Source organism: Aphis gossypii, chromosome 1 (assembly GCF_020184175.1).
Source record: "Aphis gossypii isolate Hap1 chromosome 1, ASM2018417v2, whole genome shotgun sequence".
NCBI lineage: Eukaryota > Metazoa > Arthropoda > Insecta > Hemiptera > Aphididae > Aphis > Aphis gossypii.
The window spans coordinates 83,898,768-83,920,885 of NC_065530.1; the positions used below are offsets into that span (position 1 = coordinate 83,898,768).

At 25.4% G+C, this 22,118-nt stretch overlaps 1 protein-coding gene and 2 non-coding genes across 3 annotated transcripts in view; all 3 read right to left on the minus strand.

Moving 5' to 3' along the window:
- The window catches only part of LOC114132129 (A disintegrin and metalloproteinase with thrombospondin motifs 9-like), an 87,896-nt gene that overhangs the window by 27,715 nt on the left and 38,063 nt on the right, over nt 1-22,118 (minus strand). The window contains 3 exon segments of the mRNA XM_050206854.1: nt 11,954-12,082; nt 16,871-17,028; nt 17,137-17,304. Of these exon segments, the coding sequence (XP_050062811.1) occupies nt 11,954-12,082; nt 16,871-17,028; nt 17,137-17,304 (455 nt within the window).
- On the minus strand, nt 8,168-8,249 carry Trnas-gcu (transfer RNA serine (anticodon GCU)). The gene has a single exon. It is a non-coding gene; the product is annotated as a tRNA-Ser (tRNA).
- Trnas-gcu (transfer RNA serine (anticodon GCU)) lies at nt 10,170-10,251 on the minus strand. The gene has a single exon. It is a non-coding gene; the product is annotated as a tRNA-Ser (tRNA).

Below are 22,118 nucleotides of genomic sequence, written 5' to 3' on the forward strand. Positions count from 1 at the left end.
CGAGATAAAAAAAATCGAATTAATATTAACACACGGTCTGCGGCGGCGATAGGAAGCACGCGGACTCGCCGACGATGCTTTCCCTTTCGTTTTCACGCTGCTATAATAATAATAATAATATATTTTATAATATTAAACTCGTCTCGACGCCACCTCCGCCGCCGCCCGCCGGCATCTCTTCCGCGCTGCCAAAACCCGCGGAGTCTCCGCCGCGTCTACTAGCCACGGTTATAATAAAATTGCCGCGCCCGCCGTTGATAATAATATTAGTATAATTATTATTGCTACAATAACGTTTCGTTTGAACGCATTCTTGGCTAGACAGTGTTAAGTCTCGGAAAGACGGCGTGCGAATATTGTAATAATATATTAATGTATTTATTTTAATGTTAATATTAAAACAATATAAATTTAGAAAATAAAAAATACGTAAGTATTGATAAAACGTATACAGAGAACTCCGCGCAATCGAAGCGTAGACGTTTTCTTTTTAGACCCTAACGACTAAAATGAGAATTTTTTTGATTTTCAAGTCTATTTATGCAGCTGAATGGGCGCAAAAGAATTGGGCGGTTTGTTTACAAAATTTGTAAAAAACGTTTTATTTTAGATTTTGGAGTATAATATTTAGCCTAAATTATCAAGTAACAATTTTTTTTTGGTTACATATAATAATAATGTGTATATAAAAAAATAAATATATTTTATCAATTTTTGATAGAAAATTATGATAATACTTAAAAGTATTTATTAGAGTATATTATATTAGTATTATATTTTAAACTTTTAAAAACCCTTAAAAAACTAACTCAATCATAACTTAAATTGATAAAATACATAATATTTACGATACGTAAATCAATACTTGGAGACTTAATAAATGCACTTCCACAATTAAATTTAAAGACAATTATTTACATCGACAAAGACTCTCTGTATATATAGGTATATAGGATAAATATATATAAACTTACAATATAGCTTACTCTTTTTCGTATAATTGCAGTGTGTTACATATTATGGTGGAGGGTCTCTTGCAGCAGAGCCTGCGCGTGCACTATATGTACAATAATAATAATTTAATATTATTATTCGTCTTACGAACATGACGTTCACGGGCGATGCGATAATAACGCGTCTTGTTTTTTTTCGTGGAAAATCTTGCGACTTGGAGCACGTAAAACCGATAACGCTTATTGTATTTGGCACACCACACGCGAGCAAAAACGGTTGTCGATCACGTGCCTTTTTACAAAGCTCCATCGTGGCCAATGACCGCGGCATGCTTATTATTATATTATATTATTAAAAAATATTATTCTGTCACACACCACGATCCGCGTGGACACATTACTGTTTAGAGTGTTTAGACATACTATTTATGTTATATATATACAATTATTTTTATTATTTTTTTTTTTTTGGCCCCCAATAGTTAGTATCAGACATTGACGAGTTAACGAGTTTCATGAAACGTCACTCTACCCATTATAATAGGTATATTACTGCAGTGTGCATTTTCATCATATATATATATATATGTGTGTAGTAAACACATATAACACGTCATATATACATTACATATACCATTTTGGTATACATATATTATAGGTATACTATTTTGTACGTACTCGTAGCGTATAGATTTATAATAATATTCGAGTGATGAGGGACACCACGTGGCGAGTGAGCAAGTATAAATTATGTTAGGTATGTACTATGTATATGTATAAAATCATTTTTGTACGCCACACAAATGCGTGTTCACGCCTAGTATTATTCTTATTTTATTATATCTGATATAACGATAATAATATCCAATGTCTTAAAAAATGAACGAAACGATAACGTTTGAACTGATTGGCGATAATGGGTTAATACTTAAAAATAATAATTATCAAAGGTTATATACTTTATAATTATTGTCGATTCAATAATAAACGTTTCAAATATGCACGATAAATATATAATATAGGCAGGTATATACCTGTTTTAATATTTTAATCAACCAAACTTATCAAGCTATACTTTCAATAGATACTTGATACTTTAAATCGAAGTTATGGTAATTAAAACAATGTTAATATCACCCTTATAGCTTTAAAACAATTATAATATAATATAATTTGATTTAGCAGGATCGTTACAAATTATAATTTATAAACAATGGTGTCGATGTGTTATTATACCAATAGTTGGACAGTTTAATAGCTAATATAAATAAATTCTGTAAAATTTAACTTAAAAACACTCGGAAGTTATGCTAGGTTAGGTTAGGTTATTACGGTGATTATATATAGCATAAACATAAATTTATAGCTTTATATATTTTATATAAATAAAAAATATTTATTTAGTATTTTTAAAAAAAGAAAAATTATACACTCGTAAAATAAGGACCATTAATCCATTACTAAAATAATACAAATCAATGAAATTATTACAAGTATCTGATACCTAATATAGGTACTATATTATAAGTACATCTATTGCAACCAGTATTTGTGCTGTTATAGTATTGTACAACGAATCGTGTAGTACGTATAAAAACTTTGGAACATGTGATCTTAAAAATATTTTATCAGTTCGGTATAGTAAAACCATCAAGAACCTTTATGACCAGTATTATGGGTACTCTTTGAATTGTTGCAGAAAACCAGATATATATTGAAACATTTAACGGATCTACATAAAATAAGCGAACATAAATAATTTCGATTTCAGACGCGGTTTTATTTGTTTCAACATGATAAAAATCATTTCTCAGACAATATCATAAAGATCCTCTCAGTCGTTATTAAAACGAGTTTGTCGAAGTGGTAGGCGAGGCTATAATATGAATTATTACTGTCTACAACGTTAGACATTTTACTCGTGTTAAATAAAAAAAAAAAGAGATTAAACCTTATCTAACTTGTGCCTACCACAATAAGTAACTATAAACAATAAATATAATATAACACTAATTTGTTAAGATAATGTCATTGATGTGCATTATGCGTATGTAATTATATGTAGGTGTTTTGTATTTTAGGATCAAATAACCAAAAAAAAAACAAAAACCACTTAGTTTGAGATAGTAACAAAAGTTGTTTAGATTTTAGAAACTGTGCCAAAAAAAAAAAAATGTGTTAATGGACCAACGATTCCTTGAAAACGAATGACGGACAGGTGTGAAGTTTCTTTGGAATCTTTAGCTTAATAATTTAATTTAATATTTTAGTTCATCTATATTCTATATTATAACAATAATATGTACCTATTATAATAGGGAATTTTTTTGAGACTATGATTTACAAGTTAAAATTCATTTTTAATGGATTTTACTGATTATTATTAATTTTTTAACAAAAATAATGTCCAATATCAACATTATTTTAATGATTATATTTATGATTTAATTAACAACTAAAAACCGTTTATTTTATAAGAAAATTTAAAAAAATATATAATTACAAACGTTTTGAATAATAATTTATTATTTTAAATTTAAATTTAAATTTAAAATACAATTTACAGGCAAATAATTTATTATAGATACTGCAAGTATTACATTTCTATTGTTTACAAAATATATGTCCATTCTTAGAAAATAAATTGTAATAATATTTTGTACCATACCACCAACTTTAGTATTAAACTATTAAAAAAAATCAAAATTAAAAATGATATGCATTTAGAATTGTTTACCAATAGCGTAATGTACATTTTATGATCATAATCAGGTTTTATCGACAACGAGTTTTTATTTACTGCTAGTATCAACAAGCCGATGTTTTAATAAAGATGTGTAATCGACAATAACGTACATATATAATATATAATTTTATTTGGTTATATTGACAGAAAGATTATCATCGCTGTCTTTTTTTTTTAATTTTAAGACGTATCTTAGTGGTTAGTGCACCCGCAAGGTTTATTTTGAACGAGGGACGATGTTCAATCAACGAGAGTTGAGTTCTAAAAATGGAAGAATGAAAAAAAAGTTTCTGTCTTCAGCCCATGTTCAATTTTTTATGTGTTTTCACGAATGTTTTAACATTATATTTTCGACGAGTACACGAGTGAACATTTTTTATTAACACCGATGTCTGAGATTATAGAAAAGAATGTGGGGAATGGATTAATGATGATGCATTTACAATTCAGTACCTAAAATGATTCATGAAAGATAAATGGTGAACAACTGTAAATATAGATCAAAGAAATAAATCGTGAACAAATTTAATTTAAACTTAGTTGAGTATTCATTATGTTTTCATTAATACAATTAATCTTGTTCTGAATAATGAAGTATTATTAAAAATAATAAAACTACTTATTACTGCAAATTATTAGTAATCAAAAATAATGACTATACTTAGTGCCATTGTATGTCATGATTTAAAACTGCAGAATTTTTACAAAATCATTATTTTATACACTTACACAAACGTATATATCGAAATAATTATATTTTAGATGCTTAAACCGGTGTATCTAAATTACCCCCACTGAATATATGGTACCTGAAATATATTTCAAGTATACCTTCTCTGGATATTACAAGAGACCAAATTAATTTCACTAGAAACTAATGTAGATAAACCTACCAAATATTAAATTGCTTGAGAGAGATTTATGATTCTTTAATTTGAACTAATTTTTTTTTATCTTTTTTACTTTGAAGTAATTTAAACTGTGACCTACACTTCCATTTTAATTATAATTTATGACAATAATCATACCGTTTAAAACTTCTATGAAGTCAATTTATCAAAATACAACTTATTATTTACAAATATGGTATCATGGATATCTCACGTATGATAAATAACTATAATAATAATAAATAACTTGCTTTGATGCCATTAGATACAATTTACTGAGAAATAACGATTGGAATAAGAATGCAGAAAGTCGTAACATTCAACTTCATAATAAGTAATAGCTATAATAAGGTATACAAGGTATACATGATACACCGGAATGATTTGAGTAGAATAACATACAAATAAAAATATTAAAACTTCCTTATTATACCTACCAACCTATCACAATATTATTTGGAAGGTATATGCTATTATGTTTCTTGAATCATTTACTATAACTCGGTATAATACTAATTTTACTAATTTTGGCATGAAAATAAAACTTCATGAATTTATTGAAATATTTATTACTATAAAGATTTATAAATTCATTACATATTTATTGTAAGTAAAAATTAAAATGCGAAATTATAATAATAATAATATTTTAGTACAATCAAATCATGATTTTCATATATTTGCATGTACCCTATAACTACATTGTGATTGTATAAATTATTTTTATTTATTCACATAAAAGTTAGTTTATAAGTCCAAATAATTCAAATATATTTAACAAAATATATAATAATATTATTATTTATTAATTAATTATAGAAATATATTTCGTTTTAATTAAATATATACACCATTCAACATGATTATTATAACAAGTAGCTAGTAGTTACCATGGACATTGAACACTGATTTATCAGCATGCAATGGTATATTAATAACAAAAATAAAATACGTAAACAAATCTATACACAATTTCACACGTGGACGTGGAACATGAATAAATGATGAACCCTAAAACTCAAATAAATATTTTAATTACATCTCACATGGTATAATATGTGGACGAATTTATTTAGTAACATCACTTTTAAGAGAAAGCATAATATATAGAATAAAATAACGTTGAGCCATGTATGGTTTAATTTTTTTCATAATTAAAGCTGTGCAACAATACTATTTACCAGGAATTAATCGATTATAAAACGTTTTAACAAACCAATTTATTGATGATAATTTATTTTTAGCAAAAATAAATTAATAATCATTCTACAATAATCGAATAATCGAATATTAATTATTATAAGTCATGGAACAAAAATAATTGGATATTTTTCTACATTGTCTAATATTTTAAGTATTTGTATTTGTATTTGTATTTCGTACATAAAATATATAATATTATAAATATATAACTTTTAATTTATTGTTATTTGATCAATTTGTATTTTGTTATTCACAAATGAATAATTTCTAATATCAACCCAAACACGCTTTATTTTTTTTTCGTATTGTAAATATAAATCTAAATTAAAACAAGAAGTTTATAAGTAATCTAACTTTAAGTACCTAATTAGTCGATAAACGTCATTAGTAGATAGTAATAAATTTAGAAGAAAATGGCTAAACCTAAAATCATATTAGAATTTGTAAATTAAAGTAATAATAGTTTGAAAATGCAACATACCTTCTAAATATTACATGATATCTATATTTGAAATGGTGTATAAAACCATAATGGTTAGAGGCTAAAGGGGCTATACAGCCTCCACCATTTGCCGTATTTTTCATATTGTTTTGAAATATTTAAATTTAAATATAGAGATTGTCTTACAAGTTTTACTAATATATTTCTTGTTATTAGTCTTATAATAGAATATTTGAGTTAAAAAAAAGTAATATTAAAAGTGTTTATTAATTTTTTTTGTTATTTTTGATTTTCAATAACTCAAGTTAAAAGTATTTAGCCCTCCTAGCTACGCCTCTGAACATTCTTAAGATCGAATTAATACAAACAGTTTAAAAACTCAGAAACTAATAATTCAAATGTCAGTATAGATATACCAATAATTTATAGAAAAATAAATGTTCATGTGAGAAAAAATTAAAATTTGTATCACTTCGAAATATTCTTTAAATTGTGAAAAAAAAAACCTAAAATTTAAAAATATGGATAAATAAACTTCAAAATTCCAAAAATCAAGATTCAAATAAACACATTGTTTAAATGAAAAAGAGGGATGAGTATTTTTGACGATTCACTCGGTGTATAAGTATACCTACTATTGCTTATAATGGGTCATCATAGTAGCTCTAGACAGCAAGCATTATTATTTTTTTAAATATGTCAAAGTTTAACAAAATTAAACATAACCGTGCGTTAGTCAAACAAATTATTGAATGACCTTTTCTAAAAAGTAAAAAGTCATTGAACCTTTTTTTATAGGTATCACATAACATTATTTATAACGTTACTTGCATTATAAATTATAATCTGAAAATAGCCTTTTTAGAGACATATACGTGATACTTCCCCAAGGGTAAAAACATAATATTTTTGAATTATAATAAATTAATTAACACTGTTATTCTTCGTTAAAATGTATAATTTCATCCAAATTTAAACTTCATCTATAAATAAAAATTGTGTATATTTTAGGAGTTTTTAGATCTAAGTATTATGAAGTATTTACGAGGAATATTGAATTATATTTTCGATCTTAAGCTATAAAATTGAATATTTTATAATTATTTACTAAAAAATACTTTTAATTTATAATTTTTCATGATTTTAACAAAGTTTAGAAAAATTTGTTTACATCACTAAATACAATATTAAAAGAAATACATTTATCGCTTGCATAGAATCTAAAATAAGTATAGGTGAATTATTTAAATAAGAAACTATATTGGTTAACCTATTGGTTGCTTTAAACATATTATTTAAAACAAAAAGTTAAAACGTTTGAAACATTAATGTAATGAATAAAAAAAGACATTTTATATTTACGTTATTTTGTTCTAAGAGACTTATCTATAGTTAAGGGTAAATATTAAAAATTGTTTACAAATTTGAAATCACAATATTTCTAGTATTAACGTTTTTATTAATGTGTGATAAAAATATATTATAAAATATAAAGAATAAAAATATTACGAAAAATAGAAATTGTGTATAAGCTATAGTTGACTAGTTCAGAATTAAATACGCTTCGCGGGAATACTAAATGTATTACATCATTATAATAATATACGAATGGTGTATAGTTTATGTTATACACATAGAGCAGTGGAGAAAAGTGAAACGTCTGGCCAATTACACTGAAAATAAACTCTGGTTTTTAGAATCAAAATTAAAATAGATACTTAATTGTTTATATATGTGTATAATTCAATTTCTTTACTCAGTTGCTGTTGCAGTATCGATCGATTGATATGTTGCCAAATGGTTATATATCTCGTGAAGTAACATACAGACACGTACTTCGCTTCTGCTTTTCATTTGATGGATTAAAATGATGAAAAGTTAAAAAATTCCGCTAAAATACGGAAAAAAAAATAGAAAAAAATTTATACGATCTCGACGAAGATGGGATTCGAACCCACGCGTGCAGAGCACATTGGATTAGCAGTCCAACGCCTTAACCACTCGGCCACCTCGTCTCGTGAACGAAAAAGGCGTATTGAATGGCTTTTATGAGCCAGACTTTTTTTTTAATTGTATTTTTATAACTTTAGACGAAAAGATAATAACAAATGTTTTATGATTTTAATTTAAGTTTAAAATATTAACAGTGAAGTTACAACTAACATATTGTTGCCAAAATATTGAATACATAATAACAAAATATAAAAATGCAGTTTATATCACAATATTACATGTTATATTTACTGATTCGTTTTTAATTAATAAAAAATATAAATTGTTTGGTTAAGCAGTTTAGAATTTTAGAAAAGTAGATATTTATCTTAAACTGTATTAACCGCTATGGAATATGAACAAGATGATCAATCTCTGATTATTATAGATAATTAAAAATAACAGCACTATAATATTTTAATATATTAATAATATAATTAATAGGTATATGTATATAAGCAATAGGTAGGTACTCTAATAGGCATTTAACCATAAATAGCAGTTTAAAGTAGGTAAAATTATTGAGGTATAGATTTATATTATTAGTTATTACCTAGTAATATGTCTGTTATACTTAGGTATTGCCCACCTTAAACCTTAGTGCAGAACTCATCACTTGTCTCGATGCCTATGTATTTAATATTACCTAGTCCCTGTACTAAGTATTACTAACAATAAGAAGTACTAAAATACTTACCTCTCTTGTTAATTTGAGGGTAGGTATGTACAAAATGATTTATGAATTATGTAATCTAAATTTATTATTTAATAAAAATGAATTTAAACATTGGTAGGTCGTAGGTACCTACCTAATAATACGAGTATAACATTCATATCATAATAAATTATTAATAGAAACGTTATGGTAGGTACATACCTTATTTTAAAGTTAGAACGGTAAATTATATTTTTATGATTTACCCAATAAAAAAAACTTTTGTAATGCCAGTAAAATTTTTTATGTAGTATATTAGGTAATGGAGTTGTTCCATTATAACTTCTATCTTTCTATAAAATAGTTTTGAATAGGTACCTACCGAATTAGTAAATTATAAATAACATTCATTCATACGGACAAAATGTCATTTGAATGTATAAAATTACCATTTGTACTGCTGCTTTATGTCGACAGACAGCTGTAATATATTATTATATAACCCTATTTATTCCTATTTAATGTTTATAATTATTTATTATAGGTGCTATAAGCTATTTTATGGAATAAATAATAATAATATCTACAGGTATGCCTTATACGCTTTTGGACGATTGAGGATAGATAGTAGGTACATATAGTATATACAACATAGGTAGGTATTTAATTAGATGCAGGTTCTATACTTGCAATTTTCAGTCATAATGGACACATATTATGTAAAGTGTACACAGTATCTACACACCATTAAGATTTCAGACTACAACAGAGAAGGTGCCAATTATAATATTATACAGAATTAAATACCTAGGCAGGTAATCTGAAATCTGAATGCAATATGTTTATGCATTTTTAATTTAATTGTATTTGAACAAAATGATACGGTGTTGATTGTTTAAAAATGGAAAATAAATAATTATACACATTTTAAACTATTCATATTATATCAAGTAGGTAGCTAGTAGGTATCTACCTATACTATATATTTATTTTATATACTTTTTTTTATTAATTGTATACAATATTGATGAATATTATGCGGTAGGTAATCAACGTAATTTTAAATAAATACCAGAATAAATTGTAATTTTATAATCTATAATGACCTAACCTATATAATTTTTTTTCAGCAAAATATAATAAAAACTATTATGATTTAATGGAAATTATGGTCTTAGTAAAATATGTAGTACATCTATTAATTAGTCTTAGTTATTATTTTAATGAAATATAAAAAACAATTAAAAAAGGAATTGGAAAAAAAAGCCAAAAAAATCAAGCACGGTACCGACGAGGATGGGATTCGAACCCACGCGTGCAGAGCACATTGGATTAGCAGTCCAACGCCTTAACCACTCGGCCACCTCGTCTCGTGCAAGGACGATCCAAAAAAGACCAATTTAAACCGCATTAGAAAATAATACAGAAAGAAATTTTAATTCTGATTTGTTTAAAATAATAAATATATATCATTTTCAAAAAAAACGTCAAAACAATGAATAATCATTAAATCATTTACATACCTACTCTTAAGGCGAGTTTATCTTGAAATAATTCACAATACCTACTACCTACCTATAAACTATACCTAAGTAGGAATAACGTACCTACCTATTATAACGAATTATACAAATTACAATTTATTATTTAATATACCTAACTATATAGTGTATAGTTATTATTACACACTTATAATATATTAATATGTACATATTACATAGGTATATGCCGTGTGCCTGTGTATAAGTATATCAGAGTACCTACTGCATAGTAAACGCATAAACGAGTTTTATTAATAATTAAGAAAAATAGACATTTTCAAAATTTTAATCACACAATGTGATTAAAAACTTTAAATTTAACATTAGATATTTAAGTAGATATGCACAGATAGGTATATAATCCGATAATCGTATTTTCAAATCCGTTAGGTTATGCAGTATGCACTGGTTTAATAAATGGCTAAATTTAAAATTACTTACCTAACTATTACTTTTAGCCTTTAGGTAGGTCAAACCCTAATCAACCTAATCAAACTTAACCTAACTTATGGAAATGTAAAATGTTGATATTTTATATCACAATTATTATTATAATTTTTTTGTTTACATAAAGTAAATTCTTTAAACTTAAAATTCTTAACATTTTAAGTACCCACTTGTGTTAACAATTTAAAATGTTTTTTTTTTATTTTATTGATAAGTAGGTATTGAAATAATGAAATGTGGTTGCTATTTTTATTTTATTTTTTTATTTTTTAATAAGTATACAACAACATATTGTATAGACTATAGTGCACGTTAATGTTGCAATAATTTTAACGAGGCAACTCGGGATTTACGAAAATATTTTAATTTTGAAAAAAACCAGAGATCAAGATATCTTTGTTATTGAATAAGCGGCAAGAATGTAGTACCCATTTAATATACCTACCTGCTAAGGATTGTAATGTATAAATCGTACGTAGTAAAATTAATGTATATTGTTGAACGTTGTTGTAAAAGTAGAATATTATGTATTTCAGTATTTCAGTAAATTTATATTCTTACATGTTAGATTGTGGTCGATAACACTGTCACAGCAGTCTATATACACTCTACATATGACTTAATATATAGTAGCTATATATCTACTAGGTACATAGGTTTTCATCAAAAAATCCATTTTATATATATATATATATATATGTATTATTTGTATATATAATACTATCTACCTAAGGTAGGTATCTGTTATTTTATTTTTAAAAAAATTGTTTGATCTTCGTTATATTTTTTGTGGACACTTGACGGTGCCTAATATGATATGAACTGTTTATTATCTATACCTAACTATTATTTTGTTTTATACCAACCTACTTAAACTAAGTTAACGTTTTCATATTATTTTTCTTCTACAAAGAATTAATTATTAATTATATGAATTATATTACAAAAATGTAAACTGTTAAGTGAAGAAAACTTTATACTAAAATATTTATAATATAATATTATATCCCTATTGTAAAATAAGTTGCCTAGGTTATCATAATATGTTAAAATTAAGCCTAAAATAAAATAAGTTGGTACTCACAATTCCATCGCAAAGGCTTACAGCAACGACTGAACCAGGTTCACCCGATACATTTCCCGAATAAAAACATCCATTAACCTTCACATTGGGTGGTTCTCTCCAAGATTCATTTTGCTTCATTCGAGTAATCTACGATATTAACAAATGCAAATTCAGTTAAATTCGTTGTTCAAGATCATTTGGTTTGTTTTATTGTTTTATTAATTTTAAAAAACATGAAAACTTTTAAATTGTTTAATGCTTGTATTTATACAAGACAATAAAATAGGTTGTTGGTCGATTTATTAAAACATTATGCACATTGCACAGATAATAATATCATTAGCAACAATAATTTTTGGCATTTTACCAATATCAAGACAGTTACTAAATAATCGTTTATTATTTCTAAAAGTATGAATTATATCATTTGAAGGGATAAAATAGCTACGCTTTATAAGATATTAATCACATTTATTTATTGTGTAAGACAAAGGCCTTTGTTTTACTATTTATATGCGTGATTGTTATAATATAATATAATAATTAATATTCTATATATAATAATAAAATAACTAGTTATTCATTTTTTTAAAAGCATTTTAAAGATGCCTACATCATGAACAATCTAAATTTTTCAACAGTATAATTATTATTTATTAATTAATACTATATAATATAGACAAAAAAGGTGATAACTTACTATAGTATTATATTTTATTTTTATTTCAGCTACATATATGCCAGGTATAGATAGTTATTAATTATTATTGTTTTATCAAAAAATGAAATCAAAATCAAATTATTTTAATAATTTAATTGGTACCTAAATGAAAATATTGTATTATATAGTACATATAATAAGTAATAACGTACATTTATTATAATTTATTATAAGTAGGTATTTAAAATACATTTTTGGTAGTATTTTTCATATTTAAATAGGTATTAGTGAAACATAAGTTTTTTTTTACAGTTTGTTTATATTATATAAGTAAATAAATTATACATAATTATAACCAAATAAAAATATAATGCTATGAATATTTTTCAAATCATTTAGTATTATAAGCATAAAATATTATTGCAAAAATATAATATTTTAAATTTTAAAATATACCATCAGATTATTTTTTCCTTATCTCAATACAATTTAATGTTTGATAATTATTAACAATTGTATATTAATAAGTTAATCAATCGTTCATTTCCCGTTAGGTATATTTCGAGTATAATAATATAAGGGAACGCGCTATGCTCATATTTGTTACAATTATTTAATAATTACCTAATAAACTATAAGATTTGTAATACCTATTTATTTTACACATAGCAATCTTATTGTGTACTCGATTTTGTATGGGTTTTTCAAACATGTTTAAATAATTGTAGTTAATATTATATGTTAACCACACATCTACAAGAAATATTATAACAGATATAAATATAGGTACTTTACTGTGATAATGCATCTTAATATCATCTAAATATCTACATATTATTACTATTATTATATTATTGATATAATTGTCGTAACATTATAATTTATAATAATCATATAGTTATTTTCCGGAGACTAATTGAAAATATAGTTATAACTTAATTATTTCTCGAGATAATAAACAGTTGCCCCTGACAATTTCACTGTCCAACGTTACTATTTCATTTACATTCAGACGAACGACGGATTATACGGTCACTGTAATAATATGTGAAACCCTGAATCATACAGGCAATAAAATACGAGATCATACGCTGCTGGGGTCCTGGGGACGATGCACGTATTGCAACGGAAAAAAATGTACACCGACGCTATAATATTATTATGTCCGATGTATACGTAAAACCTATACGGTTGAGCAACAGTATATATACATATATGTATACCATGTAGGTATACTTACTGTAGTCTTAGGGTCAACAGTCGATATTCATCGTACGAAAGCGGCAGCAGAAAACACAAGAACGCGTCTCCCGGGTGGACATTTATTATTATACATGTACTCTCGTTTAATTGTTTCGAAATTACCGAAGACTAATATAGTATAAGTATTAAATATGTATGTATAATTTATATGTGCATGTATAAATAGAAAATAAAATCCAATGGATTTTACCGTTGGGTAGCAAACATATACAGGATGAAGCACCAAGCATATCCACTAACATTTTTAATTTAATAATTAAAATATTTAAATCCTGATTTTTTGAATTTTTAATACATACTTATCAATTATTGTACTTAAATTATTTTCAATTACTTTGATTTTATATACCATTTAAGAATATATAGTGATTTGTATGTAACTTATTTTTTCCAAATGCTGAGAAACAATCATTTTTACTATAGATTATTAAGCAAATGGTCTTTTTTGTTTTAATTAATGAACCTAAATCAAATTTCTAACGTGTTGGTTTCTATAAGTTATTAAAATATAATAAATATTGGGTAGGGACTAGGGATAGTGATCCTTAAAAATAGTTTAACAGCAATATCATTTATCATTTTTATACCCACTAAGATACAAAAATATGGTCATTTAGTATACATAAAAATTCCAAAAACCAGAATTTGAATTAAATAAAAATATAAGGGTGTGCATGTTTGATGAATCATCCTGTATAATATATTGTTTCTATTTTCTTTTTCTTTTCCCAATGGATGCCGTATATATATATATATTATATATAAGGCATCACTACAGACTAAATAATTAATTATGCGTAAATAAAAAAAAAAAAAAAATTACTTTTGTAAATAATAATACGAAACCCGATATTCTGTAATATATATTATGTGTGTGTATGTATGGATAAGTCGGTAACAACCAACAGGTTTATACATAGAATACAAAGATGCGTCGTATCCCGCGGACGAAAATCGTGGAATTTATAAAACACAATACAGAATAATTGTCGTAAAATCTTTTAGCGTAGATTTACACGAACATAGACTTATAATTATTTAATCGAATAATTTATTATAGTGACTAAACTAATAAGTACTTTACTATAATAAAACTATAAACGTACCTACCTACCTACGGGAAAAGGAAATCACTGCAGTAGTCAATATTATAATCATAATGAATAGGTAGGTATTCATATTAGGAACATTTAAAAACAGCTCTAGGTGTACTTAAATTATAAGACCTAAGAATGCCGCTATCTTAAACAATTATCCGGATTCTTGACTTGACCTCATCTGAGTAGATTGAATATTTAAAATAAGATAAGAAATAATCAAATAATCAAATAATCAATTTATAGACATTAGCATAAAAATATTGTAAAAACACTTTCTTTTTTTTTTTCTCAAATAAGTGTGCTTACACATAAAATATGTTTTATAATTAAACAATAATATTATATTGTATTTTAAAATTCAATCACGAAAGTTTTAATGAATATATAATACAGTACCTACAGGCTACAGTTACACTTTTTGTTTTAAATGTTAAATTATTTTTCTTGTACAGCTCAGTTTTTGAGCTATCGATCTGCAGTAATGTATAAAAAAATATTTACATACATACCTAAAGTTTAAGTTATTTATGGATATTTATTATACTATATATTATAAATATTATATTTTGGTATCACTATACAAACATCAAAAATGTTACATTAATTATCCTATTGATTTTTTTTATTTTAGATTTACAAAATTTCAATTTTTTAAAAAATTCATATCTTTAGGTAATTTTAATAAATTAAACACTACAACTATAATAAAAAATTTAGAACAGACCATGATTCAGTCATAAATTCTATAATAATATATATAATAGCTACAGTTAAGTTTTATTTAAAATCTCAAAATTTTACTTCAAAAAGAGATATTATAATTTTTGAGTTAAGTATATAATATATAATTTTTATATGAATTAACGACTTTTTTTTTAACTTTTGGTTTTTATTATATTGGAAGATCAATAATTTGTTAAATATATTATAGTTATATTTTAGTAATCATTAAATAATTTATACATTTGAGAATCATAAATAAATTTAATTTGATTAAAATGAAATAAGGCTAAAATTAAAAGTTGTTAATAAAATATACATATTAAGTGTTTGTAGTGGATATCATTGAAATGCTGCAGTAAATTACATGCCTATATGATATGTACGGCACTGTATAAATCATTTGGATAGTGTCTATTGCCATTTTGATTTTGATTTCAAGTGCTAATAACATTAATATCTTATATAGACTTGTCATGTAGTTTAACAATTTGTTAATATCAATATTAATTTGTTTCTGCTAGATGATAAATATGATGACAGTTATTTCGCTATGAATATTTGAAGAGGATTCTAAGTATAAAATATATTTATACGCGTGTCGTTAAAAATTAAATTATGAATTATTCATCCATTACAAAAAAAAAAAAAAAATCTATTTCTAAAAGAACTAAAGATACTCAATAGGACAATTAAGTAAGTTATGATTATTACTTCTTTGTCATAATCATAATCATTTTAATCAATAATCATTCTCAATCTGATTGCCAAAATGCATTAAATGTTTTATGTCACGCGTACAATATTTTTAAATGTCTGTCATTTAATCGATTGTTCTAATTATTAGAATAGTGGTGTAAATACTAAGAAAGTAATTTATTATCGAAATAGTATTCTTATGGCTTATACACATAATAAAAAACCTCCTGATAATGTTATAAGAAGATGAATAAACACATAAAACTATTTGACAATTTTGACAAGGAAAATGCATCAATTCCGATCTTAATTAATAATGCGTGTTGCATCAACATTTAACTGTTTTAAAAAAATAATACTATATTTTTTATGTATGACAAATACCAGCAATTGAAATATAATGTGCAATGTACTGTTATACTAATTATATAGTGTTCTATAATGATAATGTTTACATAACTATTTTATTTATACTAAACAATGATTGCTTACTTTAATATCGGGAGACACGAACTTAGAGTCTTGAATGAGCACTAAATGAAATAGATGTCCAAATGCTGTAAACTTGTATTGAGGATGAGGATCCCAAATAAATGCTGTTTTGTGTCGATATTGTCCAGAATGATGTTTAACAAGTTTTTCTCGATCGACTTTACAATAATAATAGCACATCAATTACTCTTTATATTCTCAGATAAAAATATTCTATGGTTTGTATATTTATAGTAAGAGTAGGTTTACGATTATGAGAAACTTACGCCTGTTTTGGTCACCACCATAAAGTATATCGTGTGTATGCAATGAATCAGGTATTGATTTTATTGGTTTAACGTATTCTCGTTCAAACCGGCTAGCATCCGCCAAATCAACCATTGATGATTTTTTTCTAAGAAACTCGGGAACCATAGATATCGTTTGAGTTTCATCTGAAAGTAAAAAAAATATTAACTTCATATAGGTAACAGATATAATTAAAATTATAATTGAAACGTTTGAAAATACATAATTATGATTTTATATTTCTATTATTCTTAATACGTTGACCACCACAGGTTTTTCGTCATGTTACTCGTAACCGCCATGAGACTACTCGGAATTTAAAAAAAAAAAAATACTATTATTGAATACTGAGACTCTATATAATATGGGATTATTCAGATTATTGAGATCTCACTAAAATTTACTTTTAGTGAGATCTCGATTAGGGTCTCAATCATAGACCTTATACTAGTTATTTACTAGGTTATAATTAGTATAAGGTCTATGGTCTCAATAATCGGTATTTTTTCATCGAATTTGAAAAGTACAGTGTTGCCACTTTCATTAGGTATAACAAGTTTGCAAATATCATTATTATTAGTTTTTTTTTTTCATCAATATTTATTTGAATCGTCAAAACTGTATTTAAGTAAACCTATCAAAAACCGTCGTGGCGGTGAGGACAAAGTTTGGTGAAATTCCATTTTGGATTTCATAAAGGTAAACGTGCTAAATAAAAAAATATTTTAATATTGTAAGAATTTTCGTTTCGTAAGACTTAAATATATAACAATAATATGTTTACAATCATGTTAGTATGTAGATAAAAATTAAAATAGATATTAAATGATAAAAATATGCGGAGTTTATGAAATAATAGTTCAAAAATGTTTGACAATATTAAATAATAGAATTACATCAAAATAGAATTTTTAATTTATTGTTCTTTTTTTTTAATTATTAAAACTTTTAATCAAATCTATCGCTTTTAAACTCAGTTTATTGATTTAAACTGAAAAAAACGCAAATAGGTATTCAACTGGAATTTAATGTGTTTGAAATACTAAATAGTCACGATGCAGTTAAAATGGTTTTGTAATAAAATTTCAGGAAACGTCAATCGATTTTCTAATGTACCAACATCAGCTATTATAACACTTAACGTGAACGACATCTTCGATAAAACTTTACACACGAATACACGATATTTCGTAACGTCAGAATATTGTAATAATTAATAATATAGCAACTGGTGAGTGTTAAATAATAAAAACAAATAACAACGAATGCGAATAAAGAAAAATTGCGAAGTCAGGCTGGACATACAAAGCTATGCCGCCGTCTGTCTATAAAGTTATTATTAATTTAAACTATATGTGTATATAAGTACGCTGTACACGTATAATGGTGTAGCGAGAAAAAAACGAAACTGGAGGAGCCGTTCTCGGAGAATGTCGTGACTTCCTGGCCGACGTAAATCAATTCAGAGTTATATACCTATACAATACCTATACGAGGGAGCATGTAAATATTTCGCAACGTTCATTGTCAAGGCCGAAGAAAACCGGGTGCGTTGGCATCACGTGGTATCGGCTTTATTATTTTTTTCTCTTGTTTTGCTACTACATATCGAATGAGGTTCCTTGTAAAAGACATTTTTGAACATTGTCCAGAGAGATATGAATAAAATATAATAACACTAAAAAAATCCAAATTCCCTCATGTACGACATTATATTTTATCACCATCGATATCGATCGATCAGGTGTCAGAGAACCAGCACTTGAAATTTAGATATTATATATTATTATTATTATTGTAACGGACGTCACGATCGTCCCATTGAAACGAAATTGCTTACATAATTCCGACAACAAACGTGTTCGATCCTTGTGTTCACAATCCGTTTAAACGGCACTATTTAAATACGTAGGACCTATTGAGGACTGCAGATTTCCGTCGACTACGAATTACGATGCTTACCGTTTTCATAAAATAAGAATTTAATTGGTGTTAAATTCGTCAAACGCTTGTACTTTTATTATGAATATAATCGAGATTATTGAGTTTATAATTATTAAAAAAAAATTTAATCCATATTATAAAATATTATGACGATGAAGTAGGCGGTTCTAATTTTAAATCATCACTCGTATCGCCTGAATTCAGTGTCACTGGGGAGTTACGTATGCTTAAATTAATTTGTACTATAAGAACATAAGTCAGTAGATATTATATTTCAGATTTAATTTAAAACTAAAACATACATAAACGTCATGCATAATTATATATTTTTTTTATTATTAGTTTGCTGTGTTAAAGTTATAAAAAAACGTGAACCATGATTTATAGAAAATGTTTGATAGTAAATACATCATTTATAATGTCCCGCTTTTTAGAAGTTGAAGTGTTTTCAACGTCATTATCACAATTCTATAGCTCTATAACAACCCAATAACTTTTGGTCTCAATGAGTGTTTATGTAATTTATTCTACCAGTAACATTGTAAAATTAAAATTTAATTTAAACAAAATGATAAGTAAATTAAATGTTTTAGAAAAAATAATGTTCAATTTATTATACATGTTTACCATTACCATATACTTAATATTATGTATTGTATAGAAATATTATAATAAAAGTATGATTAACTGAAATATCTATTATGATATATTAACTATAGCTTTTAGAGGATTTAATACTTCCGAAAATTATTGCTAATTCACAACTCCATAAATAATTCTCCTCATAATATAATATGTACAAGATATAATGATCAAAAGTATAAATATAATTAAAAACATGATTTAGATTCACATAAAATTTTTTTTTTTACTCATAACATTTTAAACTAATTTATAATTTTAATGCTTAATCATATTACATTACTAATGAATAATCACGGATGGAAACAGATAAAACATTAAAAAAAAAAGTATCGATTATTTGAATTGTTATGTTTGGTATGTATTATAAACACCATCTTCTATCATTGTCATCGAAACTACTAAAATCATTTTTACACTTATTGTCTTATATTTACTATACCATGCGGTTCATAATCGTGTATAATATTGTAGTGTGTACCTACGTAACGTCACGTTATGGGGTGGCCAGTTCATAAAATATCCCGTCAACCGGTCCTTTAAGTGCATATACTCATTCAGAAGTACCCACGTTTCATATCACTGTTTACTTACTAAATATAAGGGTACAGAGATACGAAAAGATGGAAAAATAAAAAACAAATAACACAATTGTCGCCAGACCGACCGGCCGTAAAATAAATGTATACGCTTCTCTGTTTGTTTTTAAATCTCGAGAAAATCGAACGATAACTTATTTACCGTCAGTTGTTGATATTTTTATTTTCACTATTTTTATTTCATATAACCATTAGTCTAAAACTTTTTTACGGTAACGTGGCGATTATATCTATACACCAAATGAAATGGAGAAACGCAATACAATAATAATCTATATCGATGATAAATAACATTAAAATCACCTTAATGTAAAGTAAAATACAAACAAATGTGTAGAAACTGTACTGGAAACCATTTTCAAAAAGCGTCAAATCAGAGCACTCATACTATATTTTAAACAATTGTATTCATTATTGATAGTTTACATTTTGTACTGTACAGTATAGAATATTAAGATGATAATTTGATATTTTAAGTAATAAAAAATATACCGTTCAACATTTTTACTCGAAAAACTATACCTGTACAGTATACACGTTTTACTTGCTAGTTATTTCACTGATAATTTATGAACAAATTATCTTCGAACTATCAAAACATGTTATTACTGTATTATTTTTATAAGTCTTACAAAATATGTATTCGAAATTACAATATTAAAACCAGCTAATACGTATATGTCTGAATAATTTATAGTGACGATTTATAAATCAATGATGTGCATCTATCGTACGCTTTATAGGATATAATGTACTATTTTCACTTGTATTCTATAAAAACGGATGACACGTAAATTAAACTACATTTAAGCTGGCAATGAAAATTAATGCCAATGATCCGTATTTTACATTAGTACATATGAGTACAATATATATTTAAATTAAACAGCTCAATAAAGTTGACTAACAGATAAAACACATATTTTATATGAACTATAAAAATGTAGGTATAGGTACATTATAATATCGTATTTATTAATATTTTTTTTATTTTAGTTTACAATCGTATTATTTTATTTTAATTTAATTTTAGGATTTGGGCAGAAAAAAAAGTATACGAAATGTTTAATTCACAGCGAGTTTAGTAAGTTAAGTCTTATAATATACTATAATGCCAAAAATTAAAAAATAAATAACAGGTTAGTCTGGCCAATATTATGTACTTACAAGAATTTCATTTCATTTGTGATGAATATAATAATAATAATATTATAAGGATACTGTCATTTTAAATTTTAATACCAAGCAACTATAATTACTATTTCATTTTTTTTAGTGGTCGGTGCACAAGTTAAAAATGTTCCTCAGTTTAAAATGTTAAACACATTTAAATATTTTGTTCATATTATTTTTAATATCAATTTTTTTCACAATGCTAACAAAATCACATAAAAAGGTATCACATATTTTATAGTACTAAAATCATAAGTTATATTTACTATTTTAAATATTTACTAAATCTGAATGAGTTTAATTGAATATTAAACTTTAAACACAAATATTAAAATTACTATACAAATTACAAATTTAAAATATACATTAATAAGTACTTTAAAATGCTTCAAGTATACATGCGTCGTCGATATTACACAGTAACGTTTATGTTAAAATAGCTATTTATAGTTAAATGGTAAGATATAACATATAACATACTAACGTAATACGTACTAAACGTACAATTATTTTACTTACATTAAACAGATTTCGATAATCTTCCTATACCATTAAAAGTGCATAGGAAAACCAATTCGTCCCAATAGCGAAGTTTCAGAGGT